The following is a 15,258-nucleotide window of genomic DNA, read 5'->3' on the forward strand; positions in this document are numbered from 1 at the left end:
GAACAATTCAGAGCACATACCTTCCAGAAGCCAAAGAAAAAGGTGAGGCCATTGAATCAACAGACCTGGGCTACTAACTAGAGAGGCTGCATGGCCAAAAGTAACTTCACCTTTTCCTTCTGAGCATTTAGGTGGAATGATCCTCTAGCAGAGGATATTCTAAGAAATGCGTTCAGAAAACCAAGGCTTTCACAAATAACTTTCTTCTACAGGTAGTCCTCTACTTACAACCACAATTGAGGTCAATATTTTTGATGCTAAGTGAAACATTTGCTAAGTGAATTTGGCCCCATTTTACACTTTTTTAAAAGAGATTTTATTAGTTCTTTTTTCCTTACATGCCTATGTTAGTTTTTCAACCCACATGCAGTCTGGGTTCAAAAGCGCTAATACATAGTCGAGTCCTAATCTTTGGTTCTTTCCTCTAGCCATTTGTAGAATGACTCCCAGGTTTAGTAGTATTCTGTTTCTTCTTTATCTTTCAATCTCATAGTTAATCTGTCCATCTCTGCGCATTCCAATATTTTTTTTAATTACTTCTTCCTCTGGTGGTATTCCTTCATTTTTCCAGTATTGCGCGAAGGTTATTCTTGCTACTGTTGTAATGTGTAGAACCAAATATAAACTTTGTTTATTAATCTTTTCTGGTATTATACTTAATAGAAAAAGTTCAGGATTAAATACTACATGTTCTCCCAACATTTTTTCTAACCAAGCATGTATTTTTTTTTCCAATGAGCCTTTGCTTTACCACATGTCCAGCAGATATGATAATACGTGCCTGAATTATGTTTACATTTCCAACATCTATCTGACATATTTTTAAACATTTTTGCTAATCTTGCTGGTGGCAAGTGCCATCTATAAAACATTTTATATAGATTTTCTTTATACAAAGTTGACATTGTCAATTTATAATTTCTCTCCCATCATTTTTGCCATTTTTCTAGTTCTATGTTGTAACCAAAGTTTTTCGCCCACTTTTTCATGCCACAGTTGTTAAGTGAATCACTGCAATTGTTAAGTTAATAACATGATTGTTAAATGAATCTGGCTTCATTTAACTTTGTAAGAAGGTCACAAAAGGCAATCATATGACCCCGGGGTACTGCAGCTGTCATAAATATGAATCAGTTGCCAAGCATCCAAATTTTGATCACCTGACCGTGGGAATGCTGCAACGGTTGTAAGTGTGAAAAACGCTTATAAGTCACTTTTTTCAGTGCTGTTGTAACTTTGAACAGTCAGTAAATGAACTGTTGTAAGTCGAGGGCTACCTGTATAATACTTTCACAAGACAACCTTATCAAAACATCAAACTATTCACGTAATTTTTAGTCATTTTTAACATGGCTGCGTCAGAGTGACTTAATGCTATTAATCTACATGCTGTAATGAGGTGAACTATTAGAGTAAATATTGAAAGACCTTCGTCCTGAAATGAATCCATTATATGAAACTTTGATGCAGACTGTTGTAATACTGGATGAAGAAGCCAAAAAAACTTTTCTTGCCTATGGTTTTGTCCTAAGCATAGCTTTTTAAAAAATAAAATAAAATAAAATCAGATGCATAGGAGGGAATCTTTCTGTTTCTGCTGTGAGGAAAAACAGGGACAAAAGACTAGTGGCTTTTACAAATTAGGGACTTTTTGCAGATCATCTGAAAATTCATGTCCACCTACACAATGATTCAGCCATAACAGAAAATGCTGGGGAAGTAATTATTAATATGTTCCAACAAGCCTTAGAGAAATGCATGTTCCATCTCCTTTATTCTTCCTCCATGCAAAAGAAGCTGGAAGCATTGGGGTCTTTCCCACAACAGATCATGATTTGGGCAAACCTGGATTAAAGAAACCATGGTCTATATAGCCCTGGCTTAAACTACTCATCCCTCTATTTGTTCACCATGAAGTTCTGTGCTTAATTTAAATTCAGCAGCGGGTGCTTTTAGAGTTCTTTGTATGGGTGTGAAACAGGAGGGCACAATGGGTAAAACAGGAATGTCAAAATCCAAGGTTTGCCTCAGCTACTTCCTATACTAGGAAACCCTGGCTTCTGTTACGTTTGAATAATGGTCTTCATGGGATACTTTTGCAATTTCTGTTTTTCATCAGCACAACACCATATCCTATTTGTCATTTATGTGCTCTTTACTGGATGGCTGAACTCTTCACCTTGCTTTGATCCTGGCATCTCATAAATCTGAATGAAATTCCAGATATCTTTTCCATTTCATAATAGAACCTTGCATAACATTTTTTTACTTTTAAGATTTGCTTACTTTGCACAGGCATGCTCCGTGCTAAAGTAAGCTGGGTTGCCTGCATCTGATTATTTTTTTTATGCTAGGAATGACAAATATTAATCCAGGAATAAGGTGGAAGACTGAAATCAATGTGTGGTTTAGCTGCATAAGAAAACACACCACGAAGAAAATATCCTTGGAACAAGATTAGCAGCATTTTTTGGAACCGTCGACTGGATAACTAGAAAAAATACTTGCAAACCAAATATTTTGGCACAAACCTGCAGAAGTTGCTAAACACAAACACCAGATTGTATATTTCAAGGGGATCTGTGGCACCACTGCTTTTGTGGGAAATAATAACTAACTATTCTCTGGCTGAACACATGAAGATTGTAAATATTAGGACAGGAACTTTTTCAGTTTTTACATTAACCTATTGAACGCGGTGGCTCAGTGGGTTAGGACACTGAGCTTGTCGATCAGAAGGTCGGCAGTTTGGCGGGTCGAATCCCGAGTGCCGCATAACAGAGTGAGCGCCTGTTACTCGTCCCAGCTTCTGCCAACCTAGCAGTTCGAAAGCACGTAAAAATGCAAGTAGAAAAATAGGGACCACTACGGTGGGAAGGTAACAGCGCTCCGTGCGCCTTTGGCGTCTAGTCATGCCGGCCACACGACCACGGAGACGTCCTCGGACAAGCGCTGGCTCTTCGGCTTTGAAATGGAGATGAGCACCGGCCCCTAGAGTCGGAAACGGCTAGCACGCATGTGCGGGGGAACCTTTACCTTTACCTTTATTGAACCATCAGGAGAATCAGTACACCTGGTAATCAAGTATATTTCACAAGCAAGGCAAAAGAATTCAGTCTGCTCAGTTTCCTACTAAGTACTTTCCTTAGCAAGTAAAAGAAAGAGGAAGCAGGAGTTATCAAAGGAAATATAAACCGACTGTAATGGTCATTGAAGATATTTGATCGGTGCAGCTTATAAAGAAGCTTCCATGAGGCATCACAGCTTTGGCAGCCACTTGAAGAGGAAACCCACCCACCCACCTGAGTTTCTACAGAGAAATTCTTTGGGCAAGTGTAAGTCCCAAAGAAGGGAATTCACAGTAGCCATCAGTATAGTAGATGATCTCATCAACCTCTCCCAGATGATTCCTTTAGTATTGTTTAGTATAAGTCTGAGTCATAGAAGATTCTGTCTGGGACATTTCTTCAGGTAATTTTGGCATGTTCTTTGATCAGAGAGAGTATCGTAAGGTTTCCTTTCATGTGGGTTGATTTCAGTAACATCAGACATTGATTGGGTTCTCACAATTGCGTTAAGCCAGGCTGTGATTTGGAATTGATTTAGCATGCTGTGTGAGTCCATTCAATATGATTTGTAGATCAAGATGTATGACTTAATAAGTTATGTGAACTTAGCTGAGCAGTTATTAAACCAAATTGGTGGTTAGCACAATGAATGAAGGACATTTAGGTTACCAGGCTATGGTAAACAGAGCAATTTTCCACACCTTTGTGTGTATGAATGTGTGACATTGTTTTAGATTGTAAATCTAAGAGTAGAGACTGTTTTTCAATTGGTCTAAGAAAGGGCTAGGCAACCTTGGCTCTTTTATGACTTGTGGATTTCAATTACCAGAATTTCTGAGCAAGCCATGCTGGCTCAGGAATTCTGGGATTTGAAGTCCACAAGTCATAAAAGAGCCAGGGTTGCCTACCCCTGGTCTAAGATATACTGGAGTCTTCTTGAGATCAGGGTTAAACAAAGCCACAAGCAGGTTTAAAAAAAGGGGGGGGAGGGGTAACCAGTGGCAGTCCAAATGCTGATGAACTGCAACTTCCAGTTATTTCATCCAGCGTTGCCATAGATTAATGATACTGTCACACTAATCTGAAAAGTGAGTTTCTTCATTCTTCAACATTTTTGATCTATGAGGATAACAAATGCAAATATGTTTTGAAATATTTTTGGGACATGGAATCTATTAATAAAAAAAATCTGTAGTGCACAAAAATGAGATTTAAATTGGAAGCTTAATATTTAGCCAAACAAGTCAACGTTTGGGGCATTTTTCATGTTGTTACACAAAAATGTATACAATGCTGTTTTTTTAAACAGAGTTCTGCATATTTGCTTTTTAAATACCGTACTCTGGACCTTTATCTTGGGAATGTTTGCTTTCCAGATGTCTTTATAATTTTGCTTGTACTTGCTCATTTTCAACACATTGTACATTTAATTCACCTTTCTTGCCAGACCATATAAAATCAAAATTGATTTCAGTTTCTTACTTCTGCTTGAGCATCTTTTCTCAAAATTTGTGCCATGAGAAGCAGTAGCAGTGCCAGTAGCATTAGAATTCATTTAGCTTTTTCCATTTTTCACTTGGGCATTTCTGACTGCAGTTTTACCAGCTTTAGTGATTCGTGTCTAAATATTTTTAGGTCTAATAAAAAAAAACCAAATAATAATTCATAAGCTAGCGGACATACATAAAACTAGAAAAGTTGTTTTTTCCTCCATTCTGAATGCCTGGCTCAGGACTCTTCAGCCCAGCTTTGTTATATTTGCCTTCCTGCATATTGTAAGCAAAATTCTCATGTATGTTTACTTCAGAGGAACTACCACTCCAAAGAATGTAGAGGCCCATATGCACTGCAGCCAAGTAGTGCAGTTCTAAATTTCTTTATTAATTCTTACTTGGCTCAGTAGGACTAATCCTAAGTAGATTTGTACAGGATGCCATCTTGATAATTAAGGAGACCTTTTAGGGATGTGCACATGTATTCATGCAAATATAAACCACAATGTAGAATGCAAAAAAAAAAAATGAACAAAGGGCCTCACCCTGATTGTTTTTCTGCTCCTAAGCAAGTTAGAAACTCCTAACAGATTTATAGCTCTCTCTGCTTTCAAATCAATAGAACGGAATAGAATTCTCCTGGTGAAGCAGGAGAACCTATACCATCTCAGACAAGTGACCATCTAGCCCAGGGGTAGGCAACCTTGGTCTTTTGTGACGTGGACTTCAATTCCTAGAATTCCTGAGCCAGCATGGCTCAGCTTGGAAACCTCTCCCTTTCTCCTCAGCATGGCTGGCTCAGGAATTCTGGGAGATGAAGTCCATGAGTCATAAAAGAGCCAAGGTTGCCTACCCCTGGTCTAACCCAAGGGTAGGGAACCTTGGCTCTTTTATGACTTGTGGATTTCAACTCCCAAATTCCTGTGTCAGCATGGCTGGTTCAGGAATTCTGGGTATTGAAGTCCACAAGTCATAAAAGAGCCAAGGTTCCCTACCCCTGGTCTAGCCTCTTTTTAAAAATCTCCAGTGATGGAGCATCCACGATTTCTGGGGCAAGCTATTCCACTGGTTAATTGTCCTCACTGTCAGGAAGTTTATCCTTAATTCCAGGTTGATTCTCTCGTTGATCAGTTTCCAACCATTGTTTCTTGTTCTGCCTTCTGGTGCTTTGGTGAATAATGTGACCCCCTTTCTTTGTGGCAGCCCCTCAGATACTGGAATACTGCTGTCGTGTCTCCTCTATTTCTGCTTTTCTTTAGCCAAGCCCAAGTCCTGCAGCTGTTCTTCGTATGTTTTAGTCTCCAGGCCTTTGATCATCTTAGTAGCTCTTCTCTGAATTTTTTCCAAACTCTCAGCATCTTTTTTGTGTTATGGTGACCAAAATTGGCTGCAGTATTTCATGTGTAGTCTTACTAGGTTTTTATAAAGTGATACTAATACCTCATGTGATCTTGATTCTATGCCTCTGTTTATACAACCCAGGACTGTATTAGCTTTTTTGGTTGCTGCTGCACACTGCTAAGTGATTGTCCACTAAGACTCCAAGGTCCCTCTCACACTTACTGTTTTTAAGCCAGGTCTTGCCCAATTTATACTTGTACCTTTGATTTTTTTCCTGCCTAAAAGTAAAACTTTGCTTTTCTCCACATCGAAATTCATTTTCTTGGATAGGGCCCATTGTTCAAGTTTGTCAAGATCTTTTTGGATCCTGGGTTTGTCTTCTGGGGTACACCTGCCAGTTTGGTGTCATCTGCAAATTTGATGTTCCCCTTCAATTCCCTCATCTAAGTCATTGATGAAGATATTGAACAGTATTGGGCCTAAGACAGAACCTTGTGGTACCCCACTGCTTACTTCTCTCCATGTGGATGTAGTGCCGTTGAGGACTACTCGTTGAATATGGTTTGCCAGCCAGCTACAGATCCAACTGATAGTGATGTTATCTATTCCAACTTTTTCTAGCTTACCAAGGAGTAGGTTGTTATCTACTTTATCAAATGCCTTACTGAAGTCTAAGTATACTACATCCACAGTATTTCTCTGGTCTATTAGTTTAGTCACTTGGTCGAAGAATGAAATAAGATTGATTTGGCATGATCTGTTTTTAACAAACCCGTGCTGGCCACTGATTATAACTTTGTTTACTTCTAGTTGTTTGCAGATCTGTTTTTTGATTATCTTTTCTAGGATCTTCCCAGGTATTGATGTTAATCTGATTGGACTGTAGTTTCCTGGGTCCATTTTCTTTCCTTTCTTTTTTCTTTTTTAAACATGTTTTATTGATTTTTTAATATTTACATATATATGTATTTGTGAAACAATATGGTGGTTGGGTAGTTAAAATAAGAAATGTTGTTGTTGTTGTTAGCTGCGAAGTCGTGTCCGACCCATCGTGACCCCATTGACAACGTTCCTCCAGGCCTTCCTGTCCTCTACCATTTTCTGGAGTCGATTTAAGCTCACGCCTACTGCTTCAGTGACTCCATCCAGCCACCTCATTCTCTGTCGTCCCCTTCTTCTCTTGCCCTCAATCTTTCCCAGCATTAGGCTCTTCTCCAGTGAGTCCTTCCTTCTCATTAGGTGGCCAAAGTATTTGAGTTTTAGCTTCAGGATCTGGCCTTCTAAAGAACAGTCAGGGTTGATCTCCTCTAGGACTGACTGGTTTGATCGCCTTGCAGTCCAAGGAACTCGCAGGAGTCTTCTCCAGCACCATAGCTCAAAGCCCTCAATTCTTTGGCGCTCGGCCTTTCTTATGGTCCAACTTTCACTGCCATACATTGCAACTGGGAAGACCATAGCCTTGACTATACACACTTTTGTTGACAAGGTGATGTCTCTGCTTTTAGTGTGCTGTCTAGATTTGCCATGGCTTTCCTCCCAAGGAGCAAGTGTCTTTTAATTTCTTGGCTACAGTCCCCATCTGCAGTGATCTTGGAGCCCAGGAAAATAAAATCTGTCACTACCTCCATTTCTTCCCCATCTAGTTTCCAGGAATTGAGAGGGCCGGATGCCATGATCTTGGTTTTCTTAATGTTAAGTTTCAACCCAAGTTTTGCACTCTCCTTCTTCACCCGCAACAAGAGGCTCTTTAGTTCCTCTTCACTTTCTGCCATTAGAGTGGTATCATCTGCATATCTTAGGTTGTTGATATTTCTTCCAGCAATCTTAATTCCAACTTTTGATTCATCTAGCCCTGCCTTTCTCATGATGTGCTCTGCATATAAGTTAAATAGGCAAGACGACAATATACAGCCTTGCCGGACTCCTTTCCCAATTTGAACCAATCAGTGGTTCCGTGTCCAGTTCTCACTGTTGCTTCTTGGCCCGCATATAGGTTTCTCAAGAGACAAAGGAGATGGTCTGGTACGCCCATCTCTTTAAGAACTTGCCACAGTTTGTTATGATCCACACAATAAAAGGCTTTAGCATAGTCAGTGAAGCAGAAGTAGATGTTTTTCTGGAACTCTCTAGATTTCTCCATGATCCAGCGTATGTTGGCAATTTGATCTCTAGTTCCTCTGCCTCTTCGAAATCCTCCCTGTACTTCTGGTAGTTCTTGATCCACATACTGCTGGAGTCTAGCTTGTAGGATTTTAAGCATAACTTTACTAGTATGAGAAATGAGTGCAATGGTGCGATAGTTTGAACATTCTTTGGCACTGCCTTTCTTTGGAATTGGAATGTAAACTGATCTTTTCCAATCCTGTGGGCACTGTTGAGTTTTCCAAATTTGCTGGCAAATTGAGTGTAGCACTTTTACTGCATCGTCTTTTAAGATTTTGAATAGCTCAGCTGAAATACTGTCACCTCCACTAGCTTTGTTGTTGCTCAGCTTTCCTAAGACCCACTTCACTTCACATTCTAGGATGTCTGGCTCTAGGTCAGTGACCACCTCATTGTGATTATCAGGGACGTTAAGCTCATTCTTGTATAGTTCTTCTGTGTAATTTTGCCACCTCTTCTTAATCTTTTCTGCCTCTGTTAGGTCCCTGCCATTTTGGTCCTTTATCATGCCCATTTTTGCATGAAATGTTCCCTTCATCTCTCCAATTTTCTTGAAGAGATCTCTGGTCCTCCCTATTATATTGTTTTCTTCTATTTCTTTGCATTTAAGAAGGGATTCTTATCTCTTCTAGGTATTCTCTGGAATTCTGCATTCAGTTGGGTGTATCTTTCTTTTTTTCCCTTGCCTTTTGCTTCCCTCCTTTCTTCAGCTATTTGCAAAGCTTCCTCAGACAGCCATTTTGCTTTCTTGCATTTCTTTTTCTTTGGGATGGTTTTAGTTGCTACCTCTTGTACAATGTTGCGAACCTCCGTCCATAGTTCTTCAGGCACTCTGTCTATCAGATCTAATTTCTTAAATCTATTTGTCACCTCTACTGTATATTCAACAGGGATATGATTTAATTCATACCTGAGTGGTCTAGTGCTTTTCCCTACTTTCTTCAGTTTAAGCCTAAACTTTGCAATGAGAAGCTCATGGTCTGAGCCACAGTCAGCTCCTGGTCTTGTTTTTACTGACTGTATAGACCTTCTCCGTCTTTGGCTGCAGAGCACATAGTCAATCTGATTTCTGTGTTGACCTTCTGGTGATATCCATGTGTAGAGCCATCTCTTGGGTTGTTGGAAAAGAGTGTTTGCTATGACCATCGTATTCTCTTGACAAAATTCTATCAGCCTTTGCCCAGCTTCATTTTGTACTCCAAGGCCAAACTTGCCTGTTATTCTGGTTATCTTTTGGCTTCCTACTTTAGCATTCCAATCCCCCATGATGATAAGGACATCATTTTTGGGTGTTACTTCTATAAGGTGCTGTAGGGCTTCATAGAACTGGTCAATTTCATCCTCTTCAGCACTGGTGGTTGGGGCATAGACTTGGACTACTATGATATTGAATGGTTTGCCTTGAATTCAAACTGAGATCATTCTGTCATTTTGAGGATTGTATCCCAGTATTGCTTTTCCTACTCTTTTGACTATGAAGGCTACTCCATTTCTTCTGAGGGATTCTTGCCCGCAGTAGTATACCTGATGGTCATCTGAAATAGCTCAGGTTACATTAACAGAGATACACTCTCTAATTCCCTTAGTTATTACATAGTCAAAATAGGCAAGTTAGTACACTTCTAGTTGTAACCTAGTTAATCAACAAAACTTAAAATATCTTTTCAGTAATACATATCAATATCCTGTTTTTACATTTTATCTAATTGCAATAGGATATTCTACAATAGCCTATAGTATATAGGAAAAAGCTTTTTTAGGTAACCTACAATTCCCTATTTCAATAAAGAATAATTCTTTTGTCTACAAAACTTACATTGTTCATTACAAAGCATTCTTATGTTTTACCATTAAAGTCTAATTTTCATCTTAACAAATCACCAGTTATTAGAAATATATTTTTTGCCTTAACCATTCAACAATTATTAAAATACTATCTTTTATATAAAAAATTCTAGATTCTATACTATGGTTCAAAAGTAACCACTGAATATTCTACAAGTCATCTTGACCGTACATCAATTATTAAAATACTATCTTTTGATATGTCATTCCAAGTTCTATAATATAGTTCAGAGTTATATTCTAAAAGCTTACATTTGTTTTCCTTTACAGATCAAAAAGCTAAATGTAAAATCAGTTATATTTTTTAAGGATTCCCCTTAATCGATAGAAAGATATTTTTATAGCCTATCTTTAGGAATCCCAAAAGAGAAACAAGTTCAGTTTTTTAAATCTAACTCTTGCCTTCCTTTTGTGCCAATCATGCTACCCTCTTGGCATCTTTAAAATTTCAAATGTATCTTCCTTTCTTCCTATACCCCTTATTTGAATCCAGGAACTGTATCCAAATGTCAGTTTTGTAAGGAAGATGTCCCCTTTGTAACCATTGTATTTTTGGCTTGATAGTTCAGTTTTTGATGGGTGATATAATATAAAAGGTAAAGGTAAATGTTCCCCCGCACATGCGTGCTAGTCGTTTCCAACTCTAGGGGCCGGTGCTCATCTCCGTTTCAAAGCCGAAGAGCCAGCGCTTGTCCGAGGATGTCTCTGTGGTCATGTGGCCAGCATGACTAGACGCCAAAGGCACACGGAATGCTGTTACCTTTCCACCGTAGTGGTCCCTATTTTTCTACTTGCATTTTTACATGCTTTCAAACTGCTAGGTTGGCAGAAGCTGGGATAAGTAACAGGCGCTCACTTTGTTACGTGGCACTTGGGATTCGACCCGCCAAACTGCCGATCTTCTGATTGACAAGCTCAGCATCCTAACCCACTGAGCCACCACATCCCTATAATATAGTTGTCATTAAATCAGTCAAATCTTTTTGTTCTTCCAATTCTATCTGGGTTAGGTAGAAAGTAGTTGCTGGTATTATGGTTGTCCTTTGGTTAATTGAATTCTCAATATATTGTATTTGAAGGCCTTTGGTGTCTTCACTCTTGGTGTTGTTTTCTTCAGGTGCTGCTGCTTTTTGGGTTGTGAGTTTTGTAGTTGTCATTAAAGTTTGGACTTTAAGGTCTTCTGTAGGTTGCTTTTGTTGTTCTTTGAAATCTCCTATTTTAGTGTTAGTTTCCATTTCTATTTGATTTTGGGTTATCTTCCTCATTTAAAGTCAAAATTTGATTTGGTGGCTTTAAATTGTCAGATTTTTCTTGCAGTTTGGCTTTAATTTGCTCTGTCATTGCCAAAATCGTGTCCAGTATCAGTTTATAATCAAGTGGTGGGATGTATTCATCCATTTCGCTGTTGTTTGTAGTTAAATCTTCCATGGAAGCTGTTTTAATAATAGTCAAAGATTTTCCACCTCCTGAAGAGTTGTATTCAGTGCCAGGTGTTCCCACCCTTATCTTAGTGTCAAGGACAGCTCTGTTATTCAGTCAGCTCTCACAACAACAAAAAAAGAAATTTACTTGCTGTACCAGGTTTCGCCACAAGATGTCATCAATAGCATATAACATGCAATGTAAGAATTTTCTTTTCTTTTCTTTTTCCAGATTAATATAGAACTTTTTGTAGGATTAGTCCAAATTTTTTCCTTAATTGACAGCTTAGAGAAAAGATAGGATAGTGGATTCCCAGCAACAAATAGAAACTTTTTAGTAAATACAAATGAAATTTCTTAATCTCTTTGCTAAATTAATTAAAATTCTTTTGTAGCTTTGAGGCTTTAAGATTTGTTCCCAAAGTAGATATTCACCGTTTTCTCAAAAAAATGGGGAAAGAGATTTTCAGGAAAGTCCCACAGGAAGATGATTAAGGGAATAAGAAAGGTAAAAGCTCACCCAGGTCCTCCTGATTGCTTCTTAGTGCTAGGTAGTACTTTTGGCTTTCGGCAGAGAGTGATCTGCCATCTTTATGGCCAGTCTCTTCTTCGGGCCAAAAAATATAATCCTGGATTCCAGCAGAGGGCTGTCGCCCTTCCACAATCGCAGGAAAGTCCTCCTCTCAGTAATCGCCCCTCCAGGACGATTTTTGACCCTTTTCAGGGTCCTCCAAAAAAGAAAGAAATGGACGGCAGGAAGCAGGCTGTTCCTGCACGTCCAGAAGCACTGCGTGCATGAACCAAAACCCTTTTCTCCCCCCTTTCTTGAAGATGGTAACCACATCAGCCCTTTTCCAATCCTCAGGTACTTCCTTGGTCCTCCAGGATTGTTGAAAGATGTGGTGCAATGGTTCTGAGATAACATCTGGCAGTTCTTTCAGAACTCTGGGATGTAGTCTTTTGGGTCCCAGTGATTTATATTCGTCAAGGTCGGATAGGATTTTCTTACCATTTTCTTGCTTATTTTAATTTTTGTTTCTAGTATGTCTTTTGCAGTGGTTTTTTTGGTGTGTTGGGCTATAGTTTCTTTTTGTGTGAAAACTGATGCAAAATATGAGTTAAACAGCTCTGCTTTCTCCCTGTTGCCTGTTATTTCCTTGCCATCTTATATCTTTAGTGGACCTACAGTTTCCTTGACTTTTTTCTTGTTGTTAATATTTTGGAAGAAACTTTTTTTATTATCCATGATTTTTGTTGCAAGTCTTTGTTCGTTCTGAGCTTTTGCATTCCTTGACTTCCATCTTTGCATGGTCTGGCTGTCCACTGATAATTGGCCTTAGTTATGTGCCCCTCTTTCCATTTTTTGTATTTCTCCTTTTTTGTCTTTCAGTTTGTCAGAGAGATCTTTGTGCAGCCATGCTGGTTTCTTCTTGAATTCCTTGTTTTTCTTTTTCAGTGGTATTATGCTGTTCTGGGCTTTTATGATCACATTTTTCAGAGTTTCCCATGCTTCTTGGATTGTTTTCCCCTTTAGGATTTTCACCCATGGGATCTTTCCTAGGTTCTCTCAGAGTTTGTTAAAGTCAGCTCTTTTGAAATTCAAGACACTGGTTGTATTGTTTTCTCTTGCTAGTGTTTGCATTATATTAAATTCCAGTATAACACGGTCACTTTCACCCAAGGTTCCAGCAACTTCAACTCCCTCTATCACTAATTCTCTATTAGTTAGAATTAAGTCCACTATGGCCTTGTGCCTAGTTCCCTCCTCCACTTTTTGAGTGACAAAGTTATTGGCTAAGTTGGTTAGGAATCTATTTGATCTCCCGCTCACTGTAGAGTTTTTCCTCCCAGTTGTTATCTGGATAGTTGAAGTCTCCCATTACTACTGTGGTATGCTTCCTACATACAATTGTTAACTGGTTTGCAAAGAGTTCATCTATTTCTTCTGATTGGTTGTGTGGCCTGTAATATACATCTATGATAATGTCACTTTTTTCTCTTTTATATTGACCCATATGTATTCTGGAGAGATTTTATCTTGGATCATGTGCATTTCTGTAAATATGTAGTGTTCTCTTACATATAGTGCAACTCCCCCTCCTCTTTTTGTAGACCTGTTTCTTTTGAACAATTTGTATCCATCTATTAGTCCATTCCATTCATGGGTTTCATCCCATCAGGTTTCTATAATGCTAACTATGTCATACCCTCCCTTGTGTACTGTTGCTTCTAGTTCGCCCTTTTTGTTCCCCAAGCTTTGAATATTTGTATATAAGCATTTAAGACTTTGATGCCTGTTCATGGGTATGTTTCCTGCATCTCCTGATTGTTGAGTTTTTCTTTTTTTCTCATCTCTGCCTACCTCATTGTTTGATTTGTTATCTTGGGATTTATGATTGGTTTTGGGTTCTAGAGATTCTAAAGATTGGTCACCCTCCCCCTTTAATTTTAGTTTAAAGCCCTCCTAATAAGTTGGGCCAGTCTTTTTTGATTACATTTTCCCCTGTTTTTGTGAAGTGAAGCCCACCCCTTGCCAAAAGTCCTTCACATAGGAAATGCAGTCCATGATCCAGGAAACCAAAGTTTTCTTGGTGACACCAACCCTTTAGCCAGTGGTTTATTTCTAGAATTCTTTTTCCCTCAATGGGTGTTGGCCTTTCGTTGGGAGTACGGATGAGAATACTACTTGTGCTCCTAGCTTCTTAACTTTATTGCCTAGTTGTATGTAATCTCTCACTATTGTACTCAGGTTCTTTGTTGTGTCATTCATCCCAATGTGGAGGAGAAGGAAAGGGTAGTAATCACTAGGCCTAATTATTTTGGTTAGGTTCTCAGCCTAATCCCTCAGCTGCTTTTTTAGAAAGTATGGGCTACCTGGGGAGATGTTTGTTAGAATTGGGAAGAAGGCAGGAAGTTGAGTTTTGGATGTGTCCACTTGGGAGGAGAACTGCAGAGACTTGTCTGGGCAGTCTCCAAGAATCAAACATGATTGAACAGAAGAAAATAAGAACTTGGGAAGACAAGTTTTGACTGATGGTTAGAGATAACTAGCCAGTACCTCTTGTATGGACTGATTGCAAAGTCTTATTATGTACAGCCAATGAAATGGGAAGAACAGTACTGAGGTGGAGCATATGACTGAATATGTATCTAAGACTGGTACATTTTAAATTGTTTTTAGTGTCTCGTGGAATCTCTTCAATGATTATGGAGTCTCATTTATTGGAACCATGACATGTGCTTCCACAAAACCCAATTTGAAAAATTCCAGACTTGATCTTTATTCCTCACTAGTGTAGCCTTCCAGAATAATTAGAAGTTCAAGTGTTTGTACCTTCCCTGGCCTTTACAGAAGTGCCACTGGGATATAATAGATGAAATTGGGAATCCCAACAGATAAAATGTGAGGAATTCCATATCCAGGAGGTGTACTTCTTTCACATAAGACTCTGATTGTAACAGCCTCTTCTACACAAAGTCAACTCTGCACGAGTCCTGTTTCTTTTTATAACTAATGGTCTGTTTGTCATGACAGATGAATCTCTCAGCCCCAGTGGTGGACGTCAACTGCTTGAAGAAACCTACTTTTATTGCTATGGATGGTTTCAAATTGGACCTTCTGCAAGGACGAATGTCTGATGTATTGCTAACCTCTATCTTTGTAACTGCAATAGGAGAACTTACTGTGGCTCATTTAGGCACATCTGAAGGACGTGTTTTACAGGTTAGTTAAAGCTGCTGCTCTTTGCCATACACAATGGGTCTGTCACAAATGTTTCTATTAGGAGGGAACAATCTGAAATTTCCAGGTTGCCTATATTATCTCCTTGATCCTAGCTGGGGTCCCTGTAGCCCAGGGGTGTCAAACTGCTGGCCCGTGGGCCGGACGCGTCACAAGGAAACCGCACCCACCCCATTGCCAGCAAT

At 39.1% G+C, this 15,258-nt stretch overlaps 1 protein-coding gene across 1 annotated transcript in view; it reads left to right on the forward strand.

Annotated features, from left to right (window-relative positions):
• MST1R (macrophage stimulating 1 receptor) overlaps positions 1-15,258 on the forward strand; it is a 70,593-nt gene that overhangs the window by 11,050 nt on the left and 44,285 nt on the right. The window contains exon 3 of the mRNA XM_083351434.1: positions 14,867-15,055. Within this exon, the coding sequence (XP_083207560.1) occupies positions 14,867-15,055 (189 nt within the window). The remainder of the gene's footprint in view (positions 1-14,866; positions 15,056-15,258) is intronic.

This window comes from Vipera ursinii (genome assembly GCF_947247035.1).
Source record: "Vipera ursinii genome assembly, chromosome: 2".
In the NCBI taxonomy this organism is placed as follows: Eukaryota; Metazoa; Chordata; class Lepidosauria; order Squamata; family Viperidae; genus Vipera; species Vipera ursinii.